General features: G+C 39.8%; 1 protein-coding gene across 9 annotated transcripts in view; it reads right to left on the reverse strand.

Annotated features, from left to right (window-relative positions):
• Positions 1–9,291: 9,291 nt before the first annotated feature.
• The window catches only part of ERICH3 (glutamate rich 3), a 106,220-nt gene continuing 90,523 nt past the window's right edge, over positions 9,292–24,988 (reverse strand). For all 9 annotated transcript variants that reach the window (XM_027058856.2, XM_027058854.2, XM_027058855.2 and 6 more), the window contains 3 exons: positions 18,324–18,449; positions 12,278–14,685; positions 9,292–11,603 (listed from right to left, as the gene is read on the reverse strand). In XM_027058856.2, the coding sequence (XP_026914657.2) occupies positions 12,296–14,685; positions 18,324–18,449 (2,516 nt within the window). In that variant the 3' untranslated portion in view covers positions 9,292–11,603; positions 12,278–12,295. The remainder of the gene's footprint in view (positions 11,604–12,277; positions 14,686–18,323; positions 18,450–24,988) is intronic.

The following is a 24,988-nucleotide window of genomic DNA, read 5'->3' on the forward strand; positions in this document are numbered from 1 at the left end:
ACTTTTAATTTTAAATAATGATCATTTCACAGGAACTTGCAAAAATAGAGAGTGCAGAGAGGTCCTGTGTATTCTTCACTTAGGTTCCTCCAGTGAGACATCTTATAGAACTATAGAACAATATCAAAACCCAGAAATTGACATTGGCCTATTCCCCTGTTCCTTGCTTCTAAATCGAAAGAGGACCTAAGCCCTTATTCTACCATCTGTAGTGGACAAGTTACAGGAGAGTGAAAGCAATTGAAAAATGAGGTGAGTACTCAGAGGATAGACTACGTCAATTCTTTGCTTCTCTAAAGTTTCATGCAACCTAGTTATTTCCATGACCCATACATGAACTCTTCCGTGGAGTTGAAATATGGGAAGAAATACCACCAACAAGAGAACTACAATTTTAAATGCCACTAAAAAGAGCACTACAATGTTAAATGCCAATAGTAAGAGCATTGCAATTTTAAAATCTCTTCGCAACCATTTTAAGACAATTGTGTTAAACCGTCATTTGAGAAGCTTTAGTTGCTGGAAAGTTTAGTCTCTATTGCTGGTATCTTCACAGTCAATCCAAACCTTATTTGGGGGAACTTGTACCTATGAATATTTGAAAAAAAAATATTCTCTTACTTTACAATTAGATGATGTAATTATTTTGAAGATTATGTCAAAAACTCTGCCTTTTGTAATATAGAGACTCACTACCTCAAGAAATTTCTGACGACAATACAAATAGATTCTGCCTAAAACTTAAATTTTTATTTTACTGCTGAACTTGCAGAGAATAGGGAAACTCTTTTTTTAAAAAGTGAACCAAAACAAGGGAGGAGCCAGGGTGCCCTGAGAGTGATGGAATATTGGAATTGAAATTGGAGATTAAGCCTTGAGCCCACATGAGGGGAAGATTTATTAAAGACTGACACATTAAACTGGACCCCAAGAGAATTATTCACCAATTCAGATTAACTCAATACAAACAAATGAGAAAGAAACCACTATGAATGAAAGTCAGCAGAAGTAACAAACTATAGATCCAGGCTTCCAAGGATGCTAGATATTAGAAGAATCCATTTCAGAATAGGAAATAACTAAATTTTAAAAATGAAATGACATGAAGTAGGAAAAATTTAGCAAGCAGCATGCGATCACCAAAAATGAACAGGTAGACTTGGATTAAAGAGTAAATACAACTTGAAGAAATGAAAAAATTGTTGAAAGCACAAGCTTAGAAGATTAGACACAGATAAATCAAAAAGAATTGGCAGATAGCCCTGAAGAAATTACACAGAATGCAACATTTAGGAAGAGAAAGGTAGAAAAATTTCAGGGCCTTTTTACTCATTTGTAAAATAAAAATTAGAATTATTGCCCAATTTTATTGTTTACTATGCGATTTTACTTCATGAGAACAATGCAAGGTTTATGTGATAATGACCTGTAGGCATAAACCACTATTATACACCAACAAGGTATAATCCAGACTCTCTCTGTCCCTTTCCATCTCTTTTCCTCAGGCTACCCTTTCTGATTTACTTTTCTCTTTGTCGGTTTTCTTCAAACCATTGTTGTTTATTTTACCCTGATGTTCCATGGACCTAACTTTTGGAAGGCAAGGTGGATATATACTGCGATTTTGCCTTTCCCCAATACTTGAGGATCAACTGAAGCACTTGTTTTGTTAGGTGTGAACTGGACAAGTCTGAAGCTGTTTCTCATCCTGGTTAGAAGTACTCAGTGTAGTGGAAATCCCTTGACTTGGGTCGCTCAGAGTGCCTAACCATTTTACACTGATTCTTAGGAGACACATGGGCTAGAAATTGCCATGTGTACAGACTCTCTTGGTTGAGAAATGGCGTTTAAGATGTGATGGCTGGCCATAAGCTAAATCACCCACAAATTCACCAGGATTCAGCTTCACAGATCTTACAGTTTGCAAATGGAGATTAAGATTTGAAAACAACAGCATCTCACTACTGATGGAGAAGTGTTTATTCTCCTCTAGAAGGGACCTCCTTGGTAATGGGAAGAACATTTATAAGCATCATGGAGCCTAATAGAGTATAACTCAAATACTGCCTCTCCAGTGACAGAGCAATGATCCCAGCCTGATTCCTTTTTAAGTTTTTATTTTAATTCCAGTTAGTTAACATACAGGGTTGTATTAGTCTCAGGTGTACAATACAGTGATTCAACACTTCTATCCATCACCCGGTGCTCATCACGACCAGACCAGTGTTGTAACTGTGGCAGTACAGTGCTTTGGAAGCCTTCATCTCCACATGGAGGGCAGGATAGAATGTTGCAGCTAAGAGAGTACACTCTAAAGCAGTGATTCTCTACCGTAGCTGGATGGGGAGCTTTAAAAAAGACTGGTGCTGGCCCTACTCCCCAGAGATTGTAATGGTCTGGAGTGCAGCCTGGCATCAGAGCTTTTTAAAGCTTCCCAGTAGATCCTAATGTGCAGCTCAGGCTAAGAGCCATTGTGAACAGGGGTTCTCACACTTAAGTGTGCGTCCATATCACCTGGCAGGCTTTTTAAAACACAGTTTGAACTCTAGATTCTCAAAGTCTGGTCCTTGGCCCAGCAACATCAGCATCATATAGGGACTTGTTACAAATGCAAACTCTCAGGTACCCTGAAGCCCTAATGAATGACAAACTCTAGCAAATTCTAATTGAATCAGCCCTCCAGGACAGTCTCATGCCAGGTAAATGTTGAGAACTTTTACAGATGGAGCCATTTTCTTCTGGGTTAAGTCCCAGTGGAGACACTTCCTAGCTCTGTGATTTGAGCATATTACTTCACGTTTTTGTGTCTCAGTCTCATCTATAGAATGGGGATAATAGTACCTTCCTCATGGCATTGTGAGGCTTAATGAGTAAAGGAGTAAAAGAATAAAATGAGCAAAGTAGTAAAAGCAAAATGTGTTAAGCTATATTATACCTGTTAAGTTAGAATTCTGAAATCACATTACAGTCTACCTTTTCAAATCGGGAGTTATTCAGACTTGAAGTCTGTGGTGTAAAACCTTGACTACATGGATTAATCACCTGTGGAGATTTTTTTAAATCCTGAAGACTGACTCTCACCCTCAGAGATTTAAAAAATTTCCTCAGGAGAATTCTTATGTGCAGCCAAAATTGAGAACCAGAGATTTAGATTTGAGTTGTTAAGCCAATCTGTACATGCTTAAATAGGTTTGTAGTTTGTTGAATTCTCCTGCAGAATTCTGTGCTAAGTAGACAGCCACTAACATTATGATTAGTTCAGTGGGGAGAGTTTGTTCATTCTCAGAGATTTTCTTTTCTTTAAATTAATCCATGACAGGCATGTGTGTGTGTGTGTGTGTGTGTGTGTGTGTCTGTACGTGCGCACGCACACACGCGCCTGTGTGCGTGTGTGCATAAAATAACTAGCATGTGGGATTTCTGCTGTCTCTAGCTATAAACCTTTGCATTGTCAGTGGGGATTACAAACAGGCAATGATAACCTTGGAGACATCTATAATCCACACAACCAAAATGTTTCACCTACACTGCATTTGAAAACTTGCATTTCAGTGTTTGCAAAGCAATGACTAGGTTAGCAGTCCTAAAAAAACAAAATAAAAACAAGCCACCAAGTTTTAGAGAATGGATTTGATTAGAAATCAGGGTTTCGCATCTCCAAAAAGAAAATCTGACCGACGAGCAGCAGCATTGTGAAGTGAAATAGGCTCTCGACTAAAGATAGGAGTTCTAATCCCACTTTGTCCTTAACCAACGCGTAGCCCAGTCCTCAGAACTTTTGGGCCACTGCTTTCTCAACCTGGTATCTGAAAAGGAAATGATGGAATCTCTGATCTCTAGTGTCCCTGTTACCTCTAAAATTGTATGAAAATATCATTTTCAGTCAACAAATTTAGATGCTTCCTGCATCTTATCAATTTCAATTGAATTTGGGCTTAAATGTTCAGGACAACCTATAAAACATTATCTCAATCTGCATTTTATATCATTTAGCCATTCATTTACCAGATATTTATTGAATGTGTGCCATGTGCCAGACAGTGTTCTTGGCACAGGGAATTGAACGTGGGCCAGAACAGAGCATGCTTCTTCTCTCATGGAGCTGACACTCTATTGCAGAACAAGTCAGCCCATGTTACATGAAGTGTGATTGTCAGAACTCTCGGGTTCCTTTTTCCTTCTTCGCAGCACCTCATGTTTGCACCCTAACAGATGTACCAGAGAAGATGGCGAAGGAGGGGAAGGATGGAGCGAAAACATGGCTAAGATTTAACAACAGTCTTAAAGAGAAAGAAAGATTCTAATAAATCATCCGTTCCACCGAGGGATTAAAGGGCAATTTGTTCCTCATACCAGTCGTTTCCAAACCTTTATGATTAGGGAGTATTTCTGAAAACTAAAATTTCTGTGGCATATTGGGAAGTGAGGATTAGTCTACGTAGTTTTAGAACTACTTACTTGATTGCTTTCTAGTGCAGGTTAGAAAAATACAGTGTTCAGGCCAAATCTAGCATTCTACCTTTCTTTTGTCAGTAAAGTTTTATTGGGACACAATCTCACTCACATAAGCATTGTCCATGGTTGCTTTTGCCCTAACATGGTAGGATTGAGAAGCTGTGACTATACATCCCACAAAACCTAAAATGTGTAACATCTGTTCCTTTATAGAAAGACTTTGCTGACCCCTGCTCTCCAACCCTGAGTCACTGTTCGAGTACAACTGTTGACTGCCTTGACTGTGTACTTGGACACACCCCAGAGGCACATTTCCTTCCCTAGAAACAGCTAGACATTGTGCTAGGATTCTTCTTCCCTGTAGCACCCCCAAGCTGCATGACCCACTCATTTATTTTTCTGACAATCACTTCAATAGTACGTAGCCAAAATAAACTTCATGCATTACTCGACCTTTTAGCAACTCACTTGAGAAAGCTGCCATGCCTTGCAGCTAGAGGAACAGCAGCCATGTGCTAGTCACCTGGTCCATTATACCAGTGCTCTTCAAATATGTTTGCTTACATAACCACTGAGAGAACTTTGGAAAGCTGTCAGGACCCCCTCGCACATTTTTTTCATTGACATCTACAAATTTTCCTATAAGTTTAAATAGTACTTACAGATGTCGTTTCTAGCATGTTATAAAATGGGATGTTTTAGGTAAAACTGTTATATCTCTTTCTTAAATGGATCCAAAGAAATCAAAATGCTATCGCAGTTTCCTATCCATTTTATCCATGTATTGGATGTTGGGGGCGGTGCCAAGATACCCCATTCTCAGTCAATACATTCATTCCCTTGCTGGGGTGGGGTCTGCTGCTGGCTCATATCTGAGTCTCTCCACAGGAAGTGATTTTGACTGAAGGGAGCTACCACTCAAAGGTTATGCTCCCTCCTGAGGAAACAGCCAACATCAGTGACTGGCCTATAGTGGGGACTCAGAGACCCGGCTCCTTCTGCCTTTTTTTGCCATCAGAGCTCCAGAGCTTCCCACATGATGGACTGCGGCCTTAGCGGCAATAGAAGTTTCTGGGGTGATGACATCACAGCCCACCTTCTCCTTCCACCCATTTCTGCTTCCCTCACTCTCCCATACTGTTATTCCCAAGAGCATGCCCCAGTAAACATTCTGCATGCAAGCTTTTGTTCTGGAGCATTTCCTGGGGAAACTGAACTAAGATATCCATTTTCAAAAGTATATGGCTAAGCTCTTCTTTAGCTTAGGAAATCTCACATTCTTTTTTATCTTTTTTTTTTCTTTTTTAAAAAATATTAATTTTTGAGAGACAGAGCATGAGCAGGGGAGGGGCAGAGAGAGAGAGGAGGGCACAGAATCCAAAGCAGGCTCCAGGCTCCGAGCTGTCAGCACAGATCCTGATGCGGGGCTCGAACCTACAAACAGGGAGATCATGACCTGAGCAAAAATCAGATGTTTAATTGACTGACCCACATAGGTGCCCCTCACATTAATTTTTTCTTAATTTCCATTCCACTTGGCCCACAGATTTTTATCCTACTGTGGTGTATTTTTATGTTTGAAAGTCTTTTTTTAATTTTTATTTTTTATTTATTTTTTTAATGTTTATTTATTTTTGACAGAGAGAGAGACAGAGCATGAACAGGGGAGGGGCAGAGAGAGAGGGAGACACAGAATCCGAAGCAGGCCCCAGGCTCTGAGCTGTCAGCACAGAGCCCAACGCGGGCTCGAATTCATAGACTGCGAGATCATGACCTGAGCTGAAGTCGGACACTCAACCGACTGAGCCACCCAGGCACCCCATGAAAGTCTTTTTTGATTGTCCTGTCATACTTCTCTGTAACTAAATTATTGTATAATATTTAATTCAAATATTTCTTTTTTTATTTGAATTCCAGTATAATTAACATACAATGTTATATTAGTTTCAGGTGCAAAATATAGTGATTCAACAATCCATAAATTAATCAGTGTTCATCATGATAAGTGTGCTCTTAATCCCCTTCATCTATTTCACCCATCCCCTCACCCACCTCCCTTCAGTTTGTTCTTCATAGTTCAGAATCTGCTTTTTTGTCTCTGTAAAAATTTTCTTTTTTTAAAAAAAAATGTCTACTTATTTTTGAGAGAGAGGGAGAGAGAGAGAGCATGAGCCAGGGAGGGGCAGAGAGAGAGGGAAAGAATCCCAAGTAGGCACTGCTCTGTCAACGGAGAGCCCCATGTCACGAACTTTGAGATCATGACCTGAGCTGAAATCAAGTCAGATTCTCAGCCACCTCGGCACTCCTAGAAAACTTTTCTTATGAATATAAGTTTCTATGTGTTAAATTTCTTCTGGGCTGAGCTATCATTGCAATAATGAGTAATATGCATTTGATCGAAACAACATACATATATGATAAGGTTTTATAAACGTTACACATAAAAAGTAAAAGTAGAAATGCATCTCTCAAGATGGTGACTTCTAGAAGCATCTGGGTGGCTCAGTTGGTTAAGTATCTGAATTTGTTTCAGGTCATGATCTCGTGGTTCTTGAGTTCGAACCCTGCATCAGGCTCTGTGCTGCCAGCTCAAAGTCTGCTTCGGATTCTGTGTCTCCCTCTCTCACTGCCCCTCCCCCACTCTCTCTCTCTCTCTCTCTCTCTCTCTCTCTCTCTCTGTCTCTCTGTCTCTCAAAAATAAATAAACATAAAAAAAATGGTGACTTCTATTTTTAATTAGTTTGTGTATCTGTGAATGGATACTTTTACACTAAATGAGAGTGTTGACCATCAGTTCTATTGCATTTTCTGTTTTATTCGTATAGGTGAACAAATGTCGGATTTGTGCACATTGCATAAGAGATAGGAGTGGAAGCGGTTTGGTGTATTGTGCTGCAATATCTTCTCTGACCTCCTTCTGAGTGATTTGCCAAAAACCACAGACTGATCAAATACCAAAACTTATTTTAATGGCTTATCAGCTGATAACTCAATTAAGTCCTCAGTTGGTTTTCTTGAAAACAAAGAATTGAAAACCACTTGACTTTCAGAAGGATTCGTTAACCAGTCACTGAAGTCATTCCCATTCTCAATACCTACAACCATATTTCAAATTGTTCAGCATTTGTGACATCCCAGAGACCACACAGAAAGTTGGTAAATGAACAAAGACTTATGGTGACACCTATGGTGAAGAGAGAACAGGAACCTGGCAAAGGGAGACCTTGAGTGCAGGCTAGTTTTTAAGTCCATTTTATGACAAAAGTGCATGTGGAGGCTGAACACTTGAAAAGTAGCCTTGCCTGTGAATCCCTTGAAAAGCTTCATTTCCCTTCAGGGGACCCCCATGCCAGCTTGAAGATCTCTGTGTCACATTAGTAACAAGCTCCTGAACAAGTAAGAGATTTCTCCTATAATTATTTTCTTTAGCGTAACCTTTAGTTATAAGTAGATATTTAATAAAGACCAGGAAACATTTCACAAAGGAGGCAGAGAGCTGTGTCTTAAATAGATTTTAGCTCCAGAATCTCTGTCCCAGGAATCTTCCATGTACTCTCGTTTCCCTAATAAAACATGGGGGTATTCCATCATTGCAAAGTATTGTAAGGGTTGCACAGATTATTAAATAGTCTGAGACTTCTGGAAGGAATTTCAAAAAGAATGTGTATTTCTCAAATAATCCAGCATTTTATCTTACAGAATTTATATTTCCCTTTATAGATTTCCTGTCACAGGGCACAATATTAAACGAAAGGAAAACACCTAACAAAGTAAAAAGAAGGGTGAGTTTGAGAGTCACTTTGAAAAAAATTCTAGTTGTATTTATTCCCTGTTCCCTTGTACCTCTTGCTCCTGGCTGTGGTGACAGGGAGATTCTTTTAAAGGACACAATCAGGTGGTATAGAAGACTGGAAGGAAATATTGTCCAAGGTCAGAAGTGGCCTCTCCTGGGCTGTCCTTGATGCTGTTGGAATATTTCACTTATTAGATGAATCTTTAAGGCTTTCTTTTCTTTTCTCAAACAATCATTTTCTAGGGGCAATAATTGTGGCAAAATTATTGGTCTTAGAAAATTTAAGGAACTCAACTATACTTCAAACTTATAACAAAGAATTTATAAAGCCATAGAAAAGCCTTAATTAAAAAAATAAGTAGCCTATTCTGCCTACCTTTACTTTGGTTGTCTACTTTTCTCTCTTCAATTATTTAAATAATTTACCATATTCTTTGATTGGCTGTAAATATAATTCCCTTCTTGCTGATACAGTATATATTAATGAGATTTGTTCTTTCCTCTTCTAAGCCACCTGAATACATCATTTAAAAGAAGTTTCCTGTCACTGTAGCCAGCTGTAAGAGATAAAAGAGAACAGGGAATAAATACAGTTGGAATTCTTTCAAAGTCACTCTCAAACTCACCCTTCCTTATTTTCTCTGTAAGTTTTTTCTCCCTCCTTCTACAAGTAAACGAAAACATGTATAAGTGTGCATGTAGTATCTTAGTATCTATTAAAACATCTCTTCCTAGAAGATACTGTGAGAGATGAAAAACATCAGTGTTTGGGGTCAGAAGACCTGAGACCGACCATGATTTTAGACAAGAACATGATTTTGAGCTTTTATTTACTTATTTATGAAATGGTGATAATTTTCCTAATATTATCTCATGTATATGAAAGACATGTTTGAATATAGACAGTCAATATAAACAGCTCAATAAACTAATTTTCTCTGCTTTATGGAGTCTAAACTTTGTAATGAAAGGACAAAGAAGATGTTCAAAGTCTAATCTTATTGATAAAGAATCATTCACATGTCTTATCTGTAAACATATAGTTTGTTTATGCTTTTAATGATGAAACTAGGGGAAAAATCAGTTCAGTTTCACATACAGTTTTATCAACATAGTATTTGCAGAGAAAGAATTAATTCATTTAATCAAAATATCACAACACTGAATTTCACACTTAAACCCACATGCAGATTGTAGAATTATGTTGCAGAATGTTTTGACGGAATGTGTTAAATATAAAAATAATTCAATGCAATTTCCATTTAGCACATTGTACAAAACTCATTCTTCAATGGAATTAACAAGTTTACAATCTTTCCCATAAGGTGCTATGTATTCACAGTGCTCTGTGGCATTCAGGTTGAGATCAGGAAAAAATACTGTAGAGCTCCACAGTAATGCAGCTCAGTAATAAATGGAATTGGATATAATGTAGATGAAACCCACTCATAAAACTTAAGACAGACGATGGAGATCTATGGTATGCTATGGCTGATGTTCAAGCCTCAATGGGGGATGGGGCTGAAAGACCTCATAAACACATCATTGCAGCCATAATAAAATTGAGCTTAATATGAATCCATCACTTTTATAGTGAGTGCCCTTTCCTAGAGAAAGGAAGAGAAATAGACAGAAAAAGAAAGAGAGAGACAAAGAGAGAAAGTTCACAATGCTTCTGCAATCCATTTTCCAACTGAGACTAATCCTCGGTACAATCCATAGTCCACAACAGCAGTTTCCAGACTTTAGAGTACATCAGAATTACCTGGAGGGCTTGTTAAAACACCACTGCGAAGCCCCAGCCACAGAGTTTCCAATTTAATAGGTGTGAGATGAGGGCGGGAATTAGTATTTGGAACAGTACCAGGTGATGCTGATATCCTGATCAAGGGACCACATTTTTAGAACCACGGTCCATTATAGCTTTGATCATTCAACAGCTCCTTTATTAAAATGAAACATACCTAAAAAGATACTATGCCTGGCCCCTAGGGACACAGAGTGTAGCGCAGCCAGCATAGATTATATGATGATTAAGAGCAGCTCTTCTCAATTTTAGCTCCACAGTAGAATCAACTGAATTTCAAAAACAAACAAAAAAACCCAAAAAACAAAACAGCTGACGTCGACACCCATCTAAAACTAATTAAATCCAAATCTCTGGGGAAGGGGGCCAGGGGTTGAATCGTTCATGAAAGTACTCCACGCAAGTCTAATGTGTACTCCAGCTGGAGAATCACCGCTTTAGGAAATTTTGTTTCACCTCCTCATGTGAGAAAAGATGGCCAAACATATGTACCCTTTAGGGTACTGCTATATGAACAAAGATGTCTTCAAGGAAATCGAAATCTCCAGTAGGCACGCTGATGCACAACTACTTCTAGTAATATCAAGGGGTAATTTGGAAAGTGATTCTGACTGTTGATTTACAATGCCCTGCAAGGTTAGTTCACAGGTTTGAAATAACAGAACTTGGGAAGGTGAGCAGCGCATTAATTTAATCCAAGTTTCTTTTCCATCAAATGACATCAACCAAAGAATCTAGAGTTTAGAATGTTGGTGTATGTGCTCATGTGCACTGTTTACCTGCTATAATTATTGCTACTCATTTCAGTCAGCTAAATTATTTATTACTTTGATTTAAATTTGAATGGACCTATAAATAAGGCCCCCAGGGACAAAATGCCACAAGCATTTATGTCTACCTCAGAAAGCAGAAGTACAGAAACCCACACACACAAAAACAAAGGGCATTTTGAAATAAGATTGCCACTTTACCCTTCTGGTATAAATAGGATGAATGACTATTCCTAAATGTAAGTGAATATATATGCCATAGAATCCCTTCCTGGGAGGATTTACAGGGTTAGAGCAATCCTAGTACTGAGTGTTCAAGGAAGGACCTTTAGAGCTCATTCTCACAAATCATTAACGCCCCAAGCCACGGACTTGAAATAAAACTCTGATGTTTGAAACTGGGACTAATATTTGATTAGAAATAAAAAGGAATTTAAACAGATGTGAGGACTGAGCCTTTCAGGTGCTCTTTGGTAAAACTCAAACACGTGAGAACCATCAGTTTGGTTGGAACAGAGACACGTTAGCCATGTTGAATACGTAACAGCCTCACCGCCCTCCATTAGGAACCAGTGCCCCTAGAGAGGGTCCTACAGATCTACTCAGCTATTCTCAAGGTGTTCACCATGCTACTGACCAGCACTGCCAGATTGGGAACCAGCTCAGACAAGCACAATGATTTCTTTTTTTTTTAAGATAAAATCTAAAGTTCTAGTGAGACGATTGGGTGCATCTTTCCCCACTCTTTCAGTCTTCTGGAAGACATCTTTGAAATATCCTGAAAAATAATAAAAAGGATAGAACTATGAGTAAAATCACTCAGGGTAGTAGAAACAGGCACTTAAGGACATGAGGGCATCAAGGAATTAGCAGGAATGCAGGAAATGCTAAAAAAATATTTTTGGCCTTTAGTTACAATCTTCAATATTTTACATGTTTTCATAATTTGTATATATTTTTAATATCATCATATATTTTATAATTTATGTAATATCTATATTAAACTTCACGAAAGCTGCAGAAATGAAGGCAGAGAGCCCATCGCAAGGCAAATAATCACAGCCATCCTTTTAACCACTAAAAGGGAAATGAATTCGGGAATAGAGAGTGATTCTTTTTGTCTGTGGTACATCCCTGTGGCCCATTCTCTTGATTTCATCTCTGGAGCCCCGAAAAGGAGCCACGGATTTCACCACTGCAGAGAGTTGTGCCCGCAGAGCCGAGTGTGACTCAGGGGCAAAAGGAGTAGAAATGGGCCGGGGGTGCATGTTGGCTCCACCTGGGACTTACCCAGCCTCTGTCCTCCTGGGCTTAGGGTTAAGCAGCACAGAAGTGAAGCCGCTGTGTGCAGCTGCGTGCAAGGACTGATGAGGCTTTGAGCCCGCGGGGAGAGCAGGGGACCTCAGGTGGGGTATCTGTTTAGTCCTGCGAACAGAGCAGGCTTAAACTCACCTTCTGCCACAAAGTCTCTTAGGCCTTCATGTTGCTCAGGGAGACATCTGCGTTCTCACTTTCTCTTTCTCTCTCTGCACTGTAAACTGCTTGCTTCTCTTGGGTTTCAGGGCAATCAGGCTTTGCAGGGAGTGTTTCCACCCCCTGTAGACTCTCTCTCCCAGGCTCTGACTCCCTCCCTGGGGACATTCTCAGGCTGAATTCCTTAGCTGCACCCAACTCCTGCTCCCTGGCACAGCCCTCCAGGCCTGCCTCGGCGCCCACCGACTCCACTCCCTGCGTGGGATCAAGTCCCCCGCCCTCTGGATCCTGCCCTAGCTGTGGGGCCTTCCCTCCGGGATCCGAAGGGTCTCGTGGAGCCCCCACCCAGGTCCCTGTCACCATCTCCACGGCCGCCACCTCCCCCCTGCCCAGCGCTGTTTCCTCTACCACTTCCACCTTCTCTGCAGCTGCCATTTTCCCCGGTAAGTCATCCACTTCGTGCCGAGGCCCCTTGCCAGCAACATCTGACAAGGAGGAGGCTTTATTTGCCTCTGTTTTCCCCTCAGCCGTCTTCACATCTGCCAACACCTCCCTCTTCTCCTCGGTGGCCGTTCCTGCCGCTTCCCTTGGGTGGAGATCTTCATCAGCGACCGCCACTCCCCCTTGCAAACTCCCAGCCCCGTCTGTGTCCCCATTGGCCATCACTCCTGTCCCCAGGGGGCACTCTTCATTAGCCTCCTCTTCTGGGTCCCCACCCATAGCTTCTTCACTCAGCTTTTCTGCCTTCATGCAGTCTTCCTCAGAAACACCTTGGGTCATCACTGTGACCCCGGCTCCTTGCTGCCCCTGCACGGGCCCTTCCTTATCCCCGCCTTCCAATCCTGCCAGGCTATCTTGATCTTTGGCTGCACACTCCTGGGCCTCACCTGTAGCTGTGGTCATCACATGGGGCACCTGCCCCTTTCCCACTAGCTCAGTTTCAGGAGCTCCTAACACCCCCTCCCCTTCAGGGCCTGGCCCCTGGTTCTGCCCTGAGGGAGCCCCGTCCTCCTGGGGGAGCAGCTCTGCTCTGTCTTTGGGCTCTGGGTCCTGGGCTTCCCTCAGTCTTTCCCCTCCTTCCTCTCTCCTCAGAGCTGTTGTGTCTTCCAGTGACTTTTCATCTGCGGGTGCCGCTTCAAACATGGTCACCTCTGTCTCTCTCAGTGAATCTCCTCCTTGCGGCCCTGTGTCTCCAAGTGATTCAGATGCCCCCATGGGTGCCTCACCCTCAGCATCACACTCCATTTCAACTGGGGGGACTTGTGTCTCTTCCTCAGGTGTCACTTCCTTCGCGGTTCCCTGCTCTTCCCCTTTAAAGTTTTGCTCTTCTTCTAAAATGTCTTCACCCTGATGTGCATTTGCCCTCCTCACCTCTCCGCTCTCAGATTCAGTTTCCTCCAGAGGTTCCTCTGGCCTCTCAATTTTCCTCTTCTCTCTCGCTACACCTAATTCCTTGGGTAACATTTCTTTCCTGTCATCTTCTTTATTAGATTCTGGCTCAGTCTCAACCTCCTCCCTTTCAGCATCTTCCTGACAAAGCTCTTCCAGGCTGTCCTCCAAAACTCCCATCTGGGGAGCCTCAGCCTTCTCAGAAGTTGAGGAGCTCAAGGGTGTCTGCCTTCCCATAACTACCTTCCTTTCTTTGGCTGGTTCTTCTCCCCCAAGCACTGCCTCTTCTGAACCATCCTCTCTCTCAGATGCAGCATCTTCCATGGCTCCCAAGTCCTCTACCTCTGTAGATGCTTCCTCTTCACTGTTCATCACATCAGGCTTTTCAGGCCCTGCCTCACTCACGGCCTCCCCTCTCTCAGCCTCTCTCATTTCCGCTGTCACTGCCTCCCTCGGGGCTGCTGCCTCCTGCACACACTCTAAGTTCACAGCTGCTGCCTGGCTTGCAAACACTGTCTTCTCCGAGCCCTGCTCCTCTTTAGCAGCCACCTTCTCTGTCTCTAGCACTGTAGGCAGCAAGGCCCCCCCTTCAGGAGCCTCATCCTGACCTTCATGCAGACCTCCAGAGGCTCCAGCTGCTTCTTTCCCCCTGGGGCTTACCTCCTCTTTACCCAGCCTCTTATCCCCTTCTGCTTCTGCCTCAGCTCCACGAGTTATGCCCTGAGGGATCCCTCTTTCCTCTGTAAACTCTTCTACTAAGGCTGGCTGCTCTGCTGTTGGCTTCCACTCCCCCAAGGGAACCTCATTAATCCCAGCTGTTCCCCACCGTGCTGCATCCCCTTTCCCTTCTATTGTGTCCACATCCCTGTGCTGGGCAAGTTCAGCTTCCTCCACTGCCTCTTTCTTCTCCAGTGTGTCCACTTCCGAAACAACTTGATTGGATTCCTTGTTTGAGTTGAGTGGTACCCTTTCCTCCAACACAAAATTCCTATTCAGTGCTGCAAAATAAGGTTAGAAAGCAAGGTTGTTTTAATCAAAGTGCACAGGGAAGAGAGATTCTGTATAATCATACATGAGATATATATATATAATATCAAGGAGCCACTGATATATATAAAACATTTCCTCGATTCTAGGATGCCATCGACTACATCATGCACCATGGTTAAATAATGGCTCTTCGTGATGAAAAGAAGTGCTATCAATTTAATGGACACATTGATATTAAAGGAAAATTGAATATCAGAAATGTTAAAAATAAACAAAACCCCCATATCTTACAGTAATCTCTCTCTCTCATGCACACACACACCCCTGCACACACACACACACACCTCCTACTTTCATTTGAAATATTAGGACTTGCAGAAAAATACACAATTAGAAAAATAGTATTTCATTTCTTAGAAATCATTGTTCCCTATAGCATCATAATATGCCTGTCCTCGGCCTGTGTTTCTTGTACTCGTGTGGGCATTCGGCAACACAATCACAAAAATACAGTGTGAGCTGATTATTATCCCACACATTACTCCCACATTTTAAAGCTACTATATCTAGATTTAGTCATCAAATAACTTTATAGCTCAAGGTAAGACTTTTTACTAAAGACACCAATTTGTATTATAGGTCAGGATACCTCCCATCTAAGTTCAGAAACTGATTTGCCTTTGGCAAAACAGGATCACAGAACAAGACAGGACTTTGTAGTCTGGGACAAATTTCAACATAAATAACCTTCTTGAAGTTATTTCATAAGTTCTCATCCATAATTCCCTGGCAAATCTGGGTGTACTAGCCATCATACTTCAATAAATGTAAGTTCAGTATGTTTCTTAAAAGCTTCAAATACATTTCTTACTATTTAACAAATACATGCATTTCTGTTGAAATGACCCACGCAAAATAAATAAAGGTATGCCATGCCAAATACCCAAAGCATTTAAATTTTTCATCTGTAGAATAATACTTAGGGAGATAAGAATTTCTAAAATGGTCATCTTAATAATTTCGCCATCAATCTAATCTTTTTCATTTATAGAGGCCCCTGGACTAGATACTATAGGTTATCACACCAGTGTGTCAACCTCCAAATTATATAAACTTATAAAGTGGGCACATGTGTCTTCCTCATATTTTTTATTGCTTGGCTTTTTGGTTAGCCATCTAATCCCCACCCCCCACCCCACTGCCAACAATCTTCCAGAAACCTAAAGCCCTGATCTTCTTCCCTATTCTGATACCCCATTCAGGACTGTCTTATTCCATTTCCTAACACAAAACACAGCTGTCCTTTGTGGCATTTCCTTGGTCTCTTGCAGCTATTACAATAAGCCATTTTGAAGTAAGGCAGTGATAGCTGATATTACATTCCCCTTAAAAACATATTTGGAAGGTAACTTTTGATGTCTTCTTTCAAAGAAGTAACAGAAATTTCAGGCCTGTCAGTAGGGTTGGTGCTGACTTTTATAGGTGGTCCTCAGCATGTCACAGCAGTTATTTACTAAATTGTACCTAAAAGCTGCCAGAGGGAAATGTAGAGCCAAATGTTCATTCAGAGAACACGTAGCCAATTCACCTAAATTTTATTTCATTATTCATATTTCATTTCATTGGTCCATTGTATCTCATTATAGATTATTACTGGATTTAAAAAAATTAAATTAAAACAAAGTGTGTCAAGTCTCTTTAATAGTATATTTGTTGCTATTCAAATTCTTGCATGAAAGTATATGAATAAGTCAGTTATGAAAAACATTTAAATAAAATTCTCTGTTTTGCTAAGCTAGCCTTTAAATTTATGGATTAATTAAAGAACATTAAGGAAAATGGGGGAATAAAACTGCCTAGCCACCATATAATAATATACTGTGCCTAAATTCTGGGAGAGAAAGGGCTAATGGCATCCAGCTGAGCTATTATATGAACACGAACACCACGGGGGAGTCAGACATGACATTCCTGAGGTAAGAGAGAGAAAATAATTGAAATCCTTCTAAGAAGTATCAGTATGAAAACATGACATGTTTTTGGATAGTAACATCATGGACTTTTAGGGGGAAAGGAATATAAGAGAGCAAGCAATATTCATAAACAGAGGCAATTTGATTTAGTGGAATGAGTGTGGACTTCAGGGTCAGATAGATCTGGACGAGAACATCAGCTCTGCCACTTCTATGTGTGTGAACTTAGGAAACAATACCTCTCTAAGCCTTCATTCTTCTATCCATAAAATGGGAATAGAAATGCTTGACTCACAGTATCCTTGTGATAGTAAACCATAAAATGCTTAGCATAGTTTCTGGCACACAGGAAGCCCTGCCGAGTCTTCCACACTCCTCTTCCACTGCTTACAATAAACCAAATTTTCTTGCTTGAATCAGAGTTGATCAAGAACAACTGCCAGGCCCACCTTGCAGAATATCTGTGAGTATATTGGAACACCTCTGGTGGAATGCCCACCACAAAGGATTTGAATTCTCTAAGCCCTCGGGCTCCTTCTCCTATAACTTGTCTGCTGTATGTTCAAGCATCACTGGCCCTCTCCACATTACTCAGGGGGAACTGGAGCTCAGGGAACCGGCATATGTGCAAATATCCTTGCTACCATTTATTGTGAGTAATAATGTCCTTTTTCTCTGACCCAGGAGACTTGTGTCTTCTGCTAGCACCATGAAACCATGGCTGGCAAACTTGTTTGCTTGAAAATGGGGTAAAATCCCAAATAACCTCACAGTGCTTAACAACTGTCATTAAAAATTAGAAGTGGGGGGGGGAGGGGAGAGGGAGGGCGCCTGGGTGGCTCAGTCGGTTGAGTGTCTGACTTGGGCTCAGGTCATGATCTCTGTGCTGACAGCTCAGAGACTGGAGCCTGCTTTGGATTCTGTGTCTCCCTCGCTCTCTGCCCCTCCCCCGCTCATGCTCTCTCTCTCTCTCTCTCTCTCTCAAAGAAATATTCAAAAATTAGAAGTGGGGGTAATGTGACCATAGGATGAATGAAATGAATAACCCCTCCCCCTATATATACATACATAAATTCAAATCAGGGTGGTTTTAAAAAGCCTGCTACTAAATATGGGGAAACCTGATTTCAAGGACATGGGATGTTTGCCCCAATGCATAGGAGTCATGGTGTGTTGAGTCACTCTAATTGGAAATCTTGCAGCTGGAATACTCACCACCAAGAGCCAAGTCATATGCTGATGGCAACAAATTCTTCCCCAATTTTAAAAAATAAGGAGTTCAAATAAACCATTATGAAATGTGCCTTGGCTCTCCGGGTCTCCAGTGGGTCAGTTAGGCAAATCTTCCTCTCTAGTCAACTGACTGGGAGGCCAACTACGAAATAAGACTGATCTGAAAATCCCTACCAATATTTTGTTTTATAATCTAAAGTCTTTTTTCCCTCCAAGCTAGGCACTAATGCATTCAAAAAAGAATAATAACCTTCATATCTGATGTCAGCTTTAAAGCTCCCCTAAGGCCTCTCAACCACCTCCTGCCATCAAATTCATTAGTTGAAAAGAAAATAAAGGTGGAAGAAGGAGGAAGCAAGGGTCGGAAGATGAAAGATGGAAACGAGGCTGTCTTGCAGAGGATTTCTAAAGGTCTTTCCTAGGTAATGATGTGCCCTTACCTGCACTTGTGTCAATCTCTGGCTTCCTCCAGTGCTTCTCCTCCTCGTCTGTGCTGCTAACACCAGGCTCAGTGTCAGAGTGACAGTGGCAGCCAGGTTCCACAGCTTCTGCTACAATCTGCCCAACTGATTGGAGATCACATGAGATATCAAAAGGCATAAAAACAGGTCATGGGAACATTGCTGAGCTATTTCATATCATTTCAACAAGTGGGGTTAATTTTAAAGCATTCACATTAAAATGTGACCTTGTTTTTAAAATCTATTAAGATTAAATAGCTTCCAAGCCGTAATTTCAAAAGCACAATGGAAGATCATGAAGTACAGAAATCCATGCAAAGAAGTACTTCAAACAAAAAAGACAATAGCCAGAAGCAGTGACAGATTTGGCAAATGCACATGCAATGAAAAGATTTAAAAAGAGGTTTAGTTGCCTTTTCCTTTCTAGAAATACGTGTTATGGCTTTTATAACACCAATCATCACTGCTCTTTGAAATTGCTGAAACTACCAGAGCTGACTAAACCATGAACATTTCATCCATTAGATTTTAGTGATTTGACCCCAATACTCGCTCCATGTGGACAGAGCAAAAAAGGCTATTGCATGATTCCTATATATTTGACAATAAAAGCTGTTGTAGAAATTCCTGTTATCTGCAGCTGATTACTAGTCATGGAACTTCAGAAACACAACAACCTAAGTTCAAGTCCCATATTCCATACTAACTGTGTTACCTTCGGTAAGTTCTTTGACTTAAGCCTAAGCCTCAGTTTACCCATCTGTCAAAAAAGATACCTACTCAGTGGTTATTGGAAAGATTTAAAAAGTAATATATGTAGAGCATGCTTATCTTTCACTTATTAGCAGGTGCCTAAGCATTTAATAAATAATAGCTATGATGTTGATGAGCATGTCTATTATAAGTATAACCACCCCATCTGGTAGGATTCTAGGCAACACTGTAATATCAATTGTCTTTAGCTTCTGACATGTTCCTGTCTACATCCCTTGCCTATCATCTGATGATCCATGTTCCTAAATCCCTGACATCTACCATTATGCCACCTTCTGGTTAATTAAAGCTCACTGGAATAACACTAGACCTAGATCTGCCCTCCCAGATAAGAACCTATCTCCAAAATACCCTTTCCTTCTTCTCTCCCCTCCTCCCTCCCTCTATATCTATATTTCTCTTTCTCTTTCTCCCCCTCCCTCCCTTCCTCTCTCCTTTCCTTCCCTCTTTTCTTTCTTACTTTTTCTCTTTCTTTCCTCTTACGTATTCTGATTCAATTGACCCAAAGACTATACTTCAAGAACAGAATTAGAATGTGGTCTCTTGCTCACCTTAAGGTGAATTGCTAAGGGGTAGTTACTTACTGATCCATATGTGTTTGGAAGCAAATAATGAAATGTCTGTGTCATGTGGCTTTTGGGGGGAAAAATGGGATGACTTAACTTTATTAATCTTAAGAGAACAAGCATGAAAGTGAAAATAGGTGCATCAAATAGTTCAAATATGTATTCTGTTTAAAAATTTTTTGAACATCAATTTTCCTCATTCATCCAGTATGCCAAATAAAAAAGTTTTTTTACAACAATATAGTTTAGAGATGACATCAACTCATGACAATTTGATTATAGTTGGGTTTGTTATCAAGTCAATCTTTATTTTAGGAACATAGTACATATAAGCTAAATATCATCTTGCCCACTATAATAATGTTAACAGTATATAACTAATGAGTTTAAATAAGCAGTGTTTTATGTCCTTGTGTATAAATTTGCTTGGCTGATTTCTTAAATAGAAATCCCAAAGACGGTGGGACAGGAGGATGGGAGCAAGTCTGATTTCATAGCAATTACTTGAAGCTTTGTTTCATCAGAGCCAATGAGACATCTGGGTTTTTTTCTATGTAACCTGTAGACTATAAAGGAATATGGTTTATTATATAAATATGGAGTCATTAGGTTGTACACCTAAAATAATATAATGCGCATCAATTATACCTCAATAAAATTTTTTAAAGAAATATGGTTTACAATAATAATAATAAAAAACAATGATTAAAATACACAATTAACAACTATTGAACCAAAGACTATTCTAAGAAGCCAAAAGGTATTAGCATAATGTGGAAATGACAACTCACTCAGAATGGACAGTGAAGCATGTAGTCACTCTGTCTCAGGACTGTCATCAGCACCTGGCCACGTCTGCTGGCTTGCCCCTGGAGGGTTAGGCTTTGGAAGTAGATGAGAAGGCTTTTGGAAGTAGATGTATAGTTAGGTGATGCCTGCTTCAGATTTAGCAAGAATGGGACCCTGGCCTGAGCATCAAGGACTTATTAGGTATGAGACCAGAAAAGGCCTCACTTGGTCATTTTTTCCTCAGATGTTCTGAAACTGAAACTTAAAAGCAAGAACTTGGCCAAGGTCTAACCTTGAGGGTTTCTACACAGAGGAAAGGACTGTGCACGCTGATCCCTGGCACCAGCAATGTGACACATCACTTTGTGTCCTTAACTACTTAGCTCTTCACCCCCCGAGGCTCCTCTCCTTCCCTCTCTCTAAAGATGACCATTAAAAGCAAAGGTAACTGTCAGTTCTCATAGCCTTCATAGCAAAATAGAAGAGGCTCACACAGAGAATTTCTTAGAAAAGCACCTTTTCCACTCAAATGATGTAGAATATTTTAAGATGTTTTTTAAATACCAAAATATTATTATCTGATAATGTGAGGTTTTTCATTATGAAAACATTTTAAAATAATATATACAATACTTTCCTTAACTAGGGAAATATTCTTACCTAAAACCTTAAAAGACTATGAAGTACCAAAAAGAAAAAAAAAAAGGGGCGCCTGTGTGGCTCAGTCAGTTAAGCATCTGACTTCCAGTCAGGTCATGATCTCGCAGTTTGTGAGTTCGAGCCTTGCATTGCACTCTGTGCTGACAGCTCAGAGCCTGGAACATGCTTCAGATTCTGCGTCTCCCTCTCTCTCTGCCCCTCCCCTGCTCACGCTCTGTCTCTCCCTCTCAAGAATGAATAAACATTAAAAAAAATTTTTTTAGGTGGATTAAAAAGAGTGGGTTCTGTGTCTTTGTCTCTCTCTGCCCCTCCCCCACTCATGTTCTCTCTCTCTCTCTCTCTCTCTCTCTCTTTTGAAAATAAATAAGACATTAAAAAAATATCCTAGTTTCACCATTCAGAACTACTAGTTAACATATGGGTGAATCTATGTATTTTTTTAGCCTCCTCTTAGTATAGATAGCATTTTTACCCCATTTTATTCATTTACCAATGTATTGTGACTATTTCCACATATCATCAAATAAAAAAAGATTCTTCAGTAACTGCATAGAATGTTCTAATAAGTTTTTACTAAAATTTGGCTAACCAGGGGTGCCTGGGTGGCTACACTGTTTAAGCGGCGACTTCAGCTCAGGTCATGATCTAGTGGTTCACGAGTTCGAGCCCCGTGGGCTCGAGCATCGGGCTCTGTGCTGATAGCTCAGAGCCTGGAGCCTGCTGCAGATTCTGTCTCCCTCTCTCTGCCCCTCCCCAGCTCATTCTGTCTCTCTCTCTCTCTCTCCCTCAAAAAGAAATAAAACATTAAAAAAATTTGGTTAACCAACTGCCTGCTGTTAAATTTTGAGTTATTTCTATTTGTGCGTGTGTGTGTGCATGTGATTAGAAAGCTATTTTAAATACCACTTATAATCATTTTTGTATTTTTTTCTGACTATTCCCTTAAGGCAAATTCTTGGAATTGGAATTGCTGGCTCAAAGAGCATATTTTTAGAAGCTTTGATACATGTTTTTTATATGTTCTTCAAAAAATGAGGTATCAAAACTAACAACTTCACCTATAATGATGAAAGGCCGTATGTCCCCATGCTTTGCCAACAATGCCACAATCTCCTCCAATTATTTCTATATTTGATAATTTTGTAATTGAAAAGTGGTGACAAGAATAGAGTTTTCACTATTAGTAGGCAAGCTTTCTAAATACATTCCTTCTTCTCTGCTTGTTTTGAAACAAAATAAACTGATCCGATCTGAAAAAATGCTAATAATCCTGAACATTTCAGTAGCAGGAGAAAGTTTTGCTAAGAACTTCTCATCTTAATTTTAAGAAGGTATGAAGTCCATAAAGGCAAAGTGAAGACATATCCAAGTTTATCCCAAGTTCTGGGTCACCTTGAATACCATCCGTGTGTTTCAATCGTTCTTTGCGTGGCCAATCAATTACGTTCCCAGCTAGTCACCATGACAAACTTCATGACTAACACCATCTACCTACACAGTAAAGATGCTCCTGTGTTACCTCCGGCATTGAAACATGGCCCACACAAACCCAGGATTAATTACAAACTCAAGACCACAGCTGTTCGGAGATAACAGCTGCAGAGAGCTAAAGTCTGTCTTCCACACAGTAGCTAGAATAATCTTTCTAAAACTTCCAGATCATGGCATCTGTATGCTAAGACTTTTCCAGTGGTTTCCTACCTCAGAATAAAATCCTCCCTTTGGCATACAAGTTTCCTCCCCCCCCCCCCACCTTACCCCCATCATCTTCCCCCACTTTCTGTCTCTCCCATTCTGATCCTGTCACACCAGCCTCCTTTCCGGACCCTTCACTCAGCAACTATGCTCCCCATATTTAGAGTTTCAATTTGTTATTCCCTCTGCTTCCTGTGCTCTTTCTTCAGACGACCACCCCTTTCTCAAACCATTACTCTGCCCTCTTCCCCTGATTTATTTTTCTTCTACACTTAGTCCAGGATACCTCATTACTTGTTAATTTTTTACTTCTCAGGTATATCTCTCACTACAACATAAACTCTGATACGGGCAGGGACTTGATGATGTTCACACCAAGAACAGTGTGGCATAAAGCAGATAACCAAAACATATTTACTGGCAGACGAAATCTATTGGAACAAATAACTGTGTGCTTTCACAATTCATCCAGAAATGGTATTTGGACTACAAATCATAACACATGATTGTCTTGTTCTCTCATCAGGACCATCTAACTTGCCTGCATGATGATCAAACTGAATATTACTTTAGCCATAACATTATTTAGGTTTATATTTCCTAGCCAAGCACTATGACATCTTCCCATTTACATATAAATATATATTTTACTTTATATTACAGTACTCTATTCTTAATATTTTATTTATATTCGTGATGTATAAATTATATTAACCTCACAAATTAATCTACCTTAATTGTTCCACCATTACAACATAAAACAAAGATCGTGTCATAATGCATTAATACAGCTTAAACTGAAAATAACAGAGAAAAATAACACATAAAAATAACACTGTGCCCTATCATATTGAATTACTTCCCAAGGACACTATCTCATTGTAGCTAGCAATTATAATCTTTCACTTTACCCACTTCACTGCATATAACACATCTTTTATATCAATTCATCTGATTTTTTGGTGACAAAGCCCAGTTAATAATGTGAGATATAACACAGAAGGAAAATATCACTTTACGTTATCAATCTGAAAGGTACGTAGGCACTGAATATAGCACTTTACTACTTTATCCACTGCTTTGATTTTAGGTAAAAACAATTCAGATTAAGTTGTGTTACTTTGGACACTACAAAACATCATTAACTGAATGTAATTTTTATAGCCCACAGACCTATTCTTAACATAATCACGGTTTTTATTCTAAATCTGGTTGAAAATGATTAATTTGGCACCATACAAACATGAGAGATAATCTTCTACACATTACCTCAGCTCCCATTTTGACCTAAGGTTCTAATCAGAGATCTAAGTAAAATAGTACACATTTCAATCTTTACCACGCCTTCTAATCTAATTTACATAAACTGTGTTTTGCAGCATAGTCACCTGTGTGACCTTCACTTCAAGCATTAACTTCGGTTCCATCCCTCTCTCCCTGAGCCGTCTAACTGAAGGCTCAATTAAGAAAAAGGAATTAGCCATAACCTCTTTGCTTGGCATCAAGCAAATCAGGACCCAGTTTATTTTATCTGAAATTTTCTTAGAATGTTTATTCATGTAAGGGTCTTTGAGACTATTTATGACTTCTCTTAATCTGTTATTTTAAGTATTTACAAATTCATTGTATCATTTCCTTGTATATACTTAAAACATCAGCACCCAAAAGTTATAATCTATACATCCTTGAATTTTGATAGTATTAATCCTTCTACATCATTCTGAACATTTTACATGTTTTTTTGTTTGGCTGTTTTTTGTTTTTGTTTTTTTTTAGTCTATCAATGTTTTATTTTCTACCCTACTTTATTATCTTTGTCTCTGGGCCTCCATAACCCAGAAATTTTGTCCTTTTGTGGAAGATGGGTCATAGAACAAATCTACCCATTCTTGCGCAGAAGGCAACATATTTTTAAGAAAATTTGCAAAGTTATAAAATAAGCACTACGATGGAATACTATGTATAGTAGATAAGAGTAAAATACAGTTATGTGCAATGATATGAAAAGATGTTGAAGACACAGTACTAAGTGAAAAAAAAGCAAGTTGTAAAACAAAATGTATCATTTCCATCTGTATGTAAAAATAATATATGTATATATGTAATACATACATTCATTTATATATGTGTATAGAGAGAAATTTTTCTGGAATCAGACCT

The sequence above is a fragment of the Acinonyx jubatus genome, chromosome C1, assembly GCF_027475565.1.
Source record: "Acinonyx jubatus isolate Ajub_Pintada_27869175 chromosome C1, VMU_Ajub_asm_v1.0, whole genome shotgun sequence".
In the NCBI taxonomy this organism is placed as follows: Eukaryota; Metazoa; Chordata; class Mammalia; order Carnivora; family Felidae; genus Acinonyx; species Acinonyx jubatus.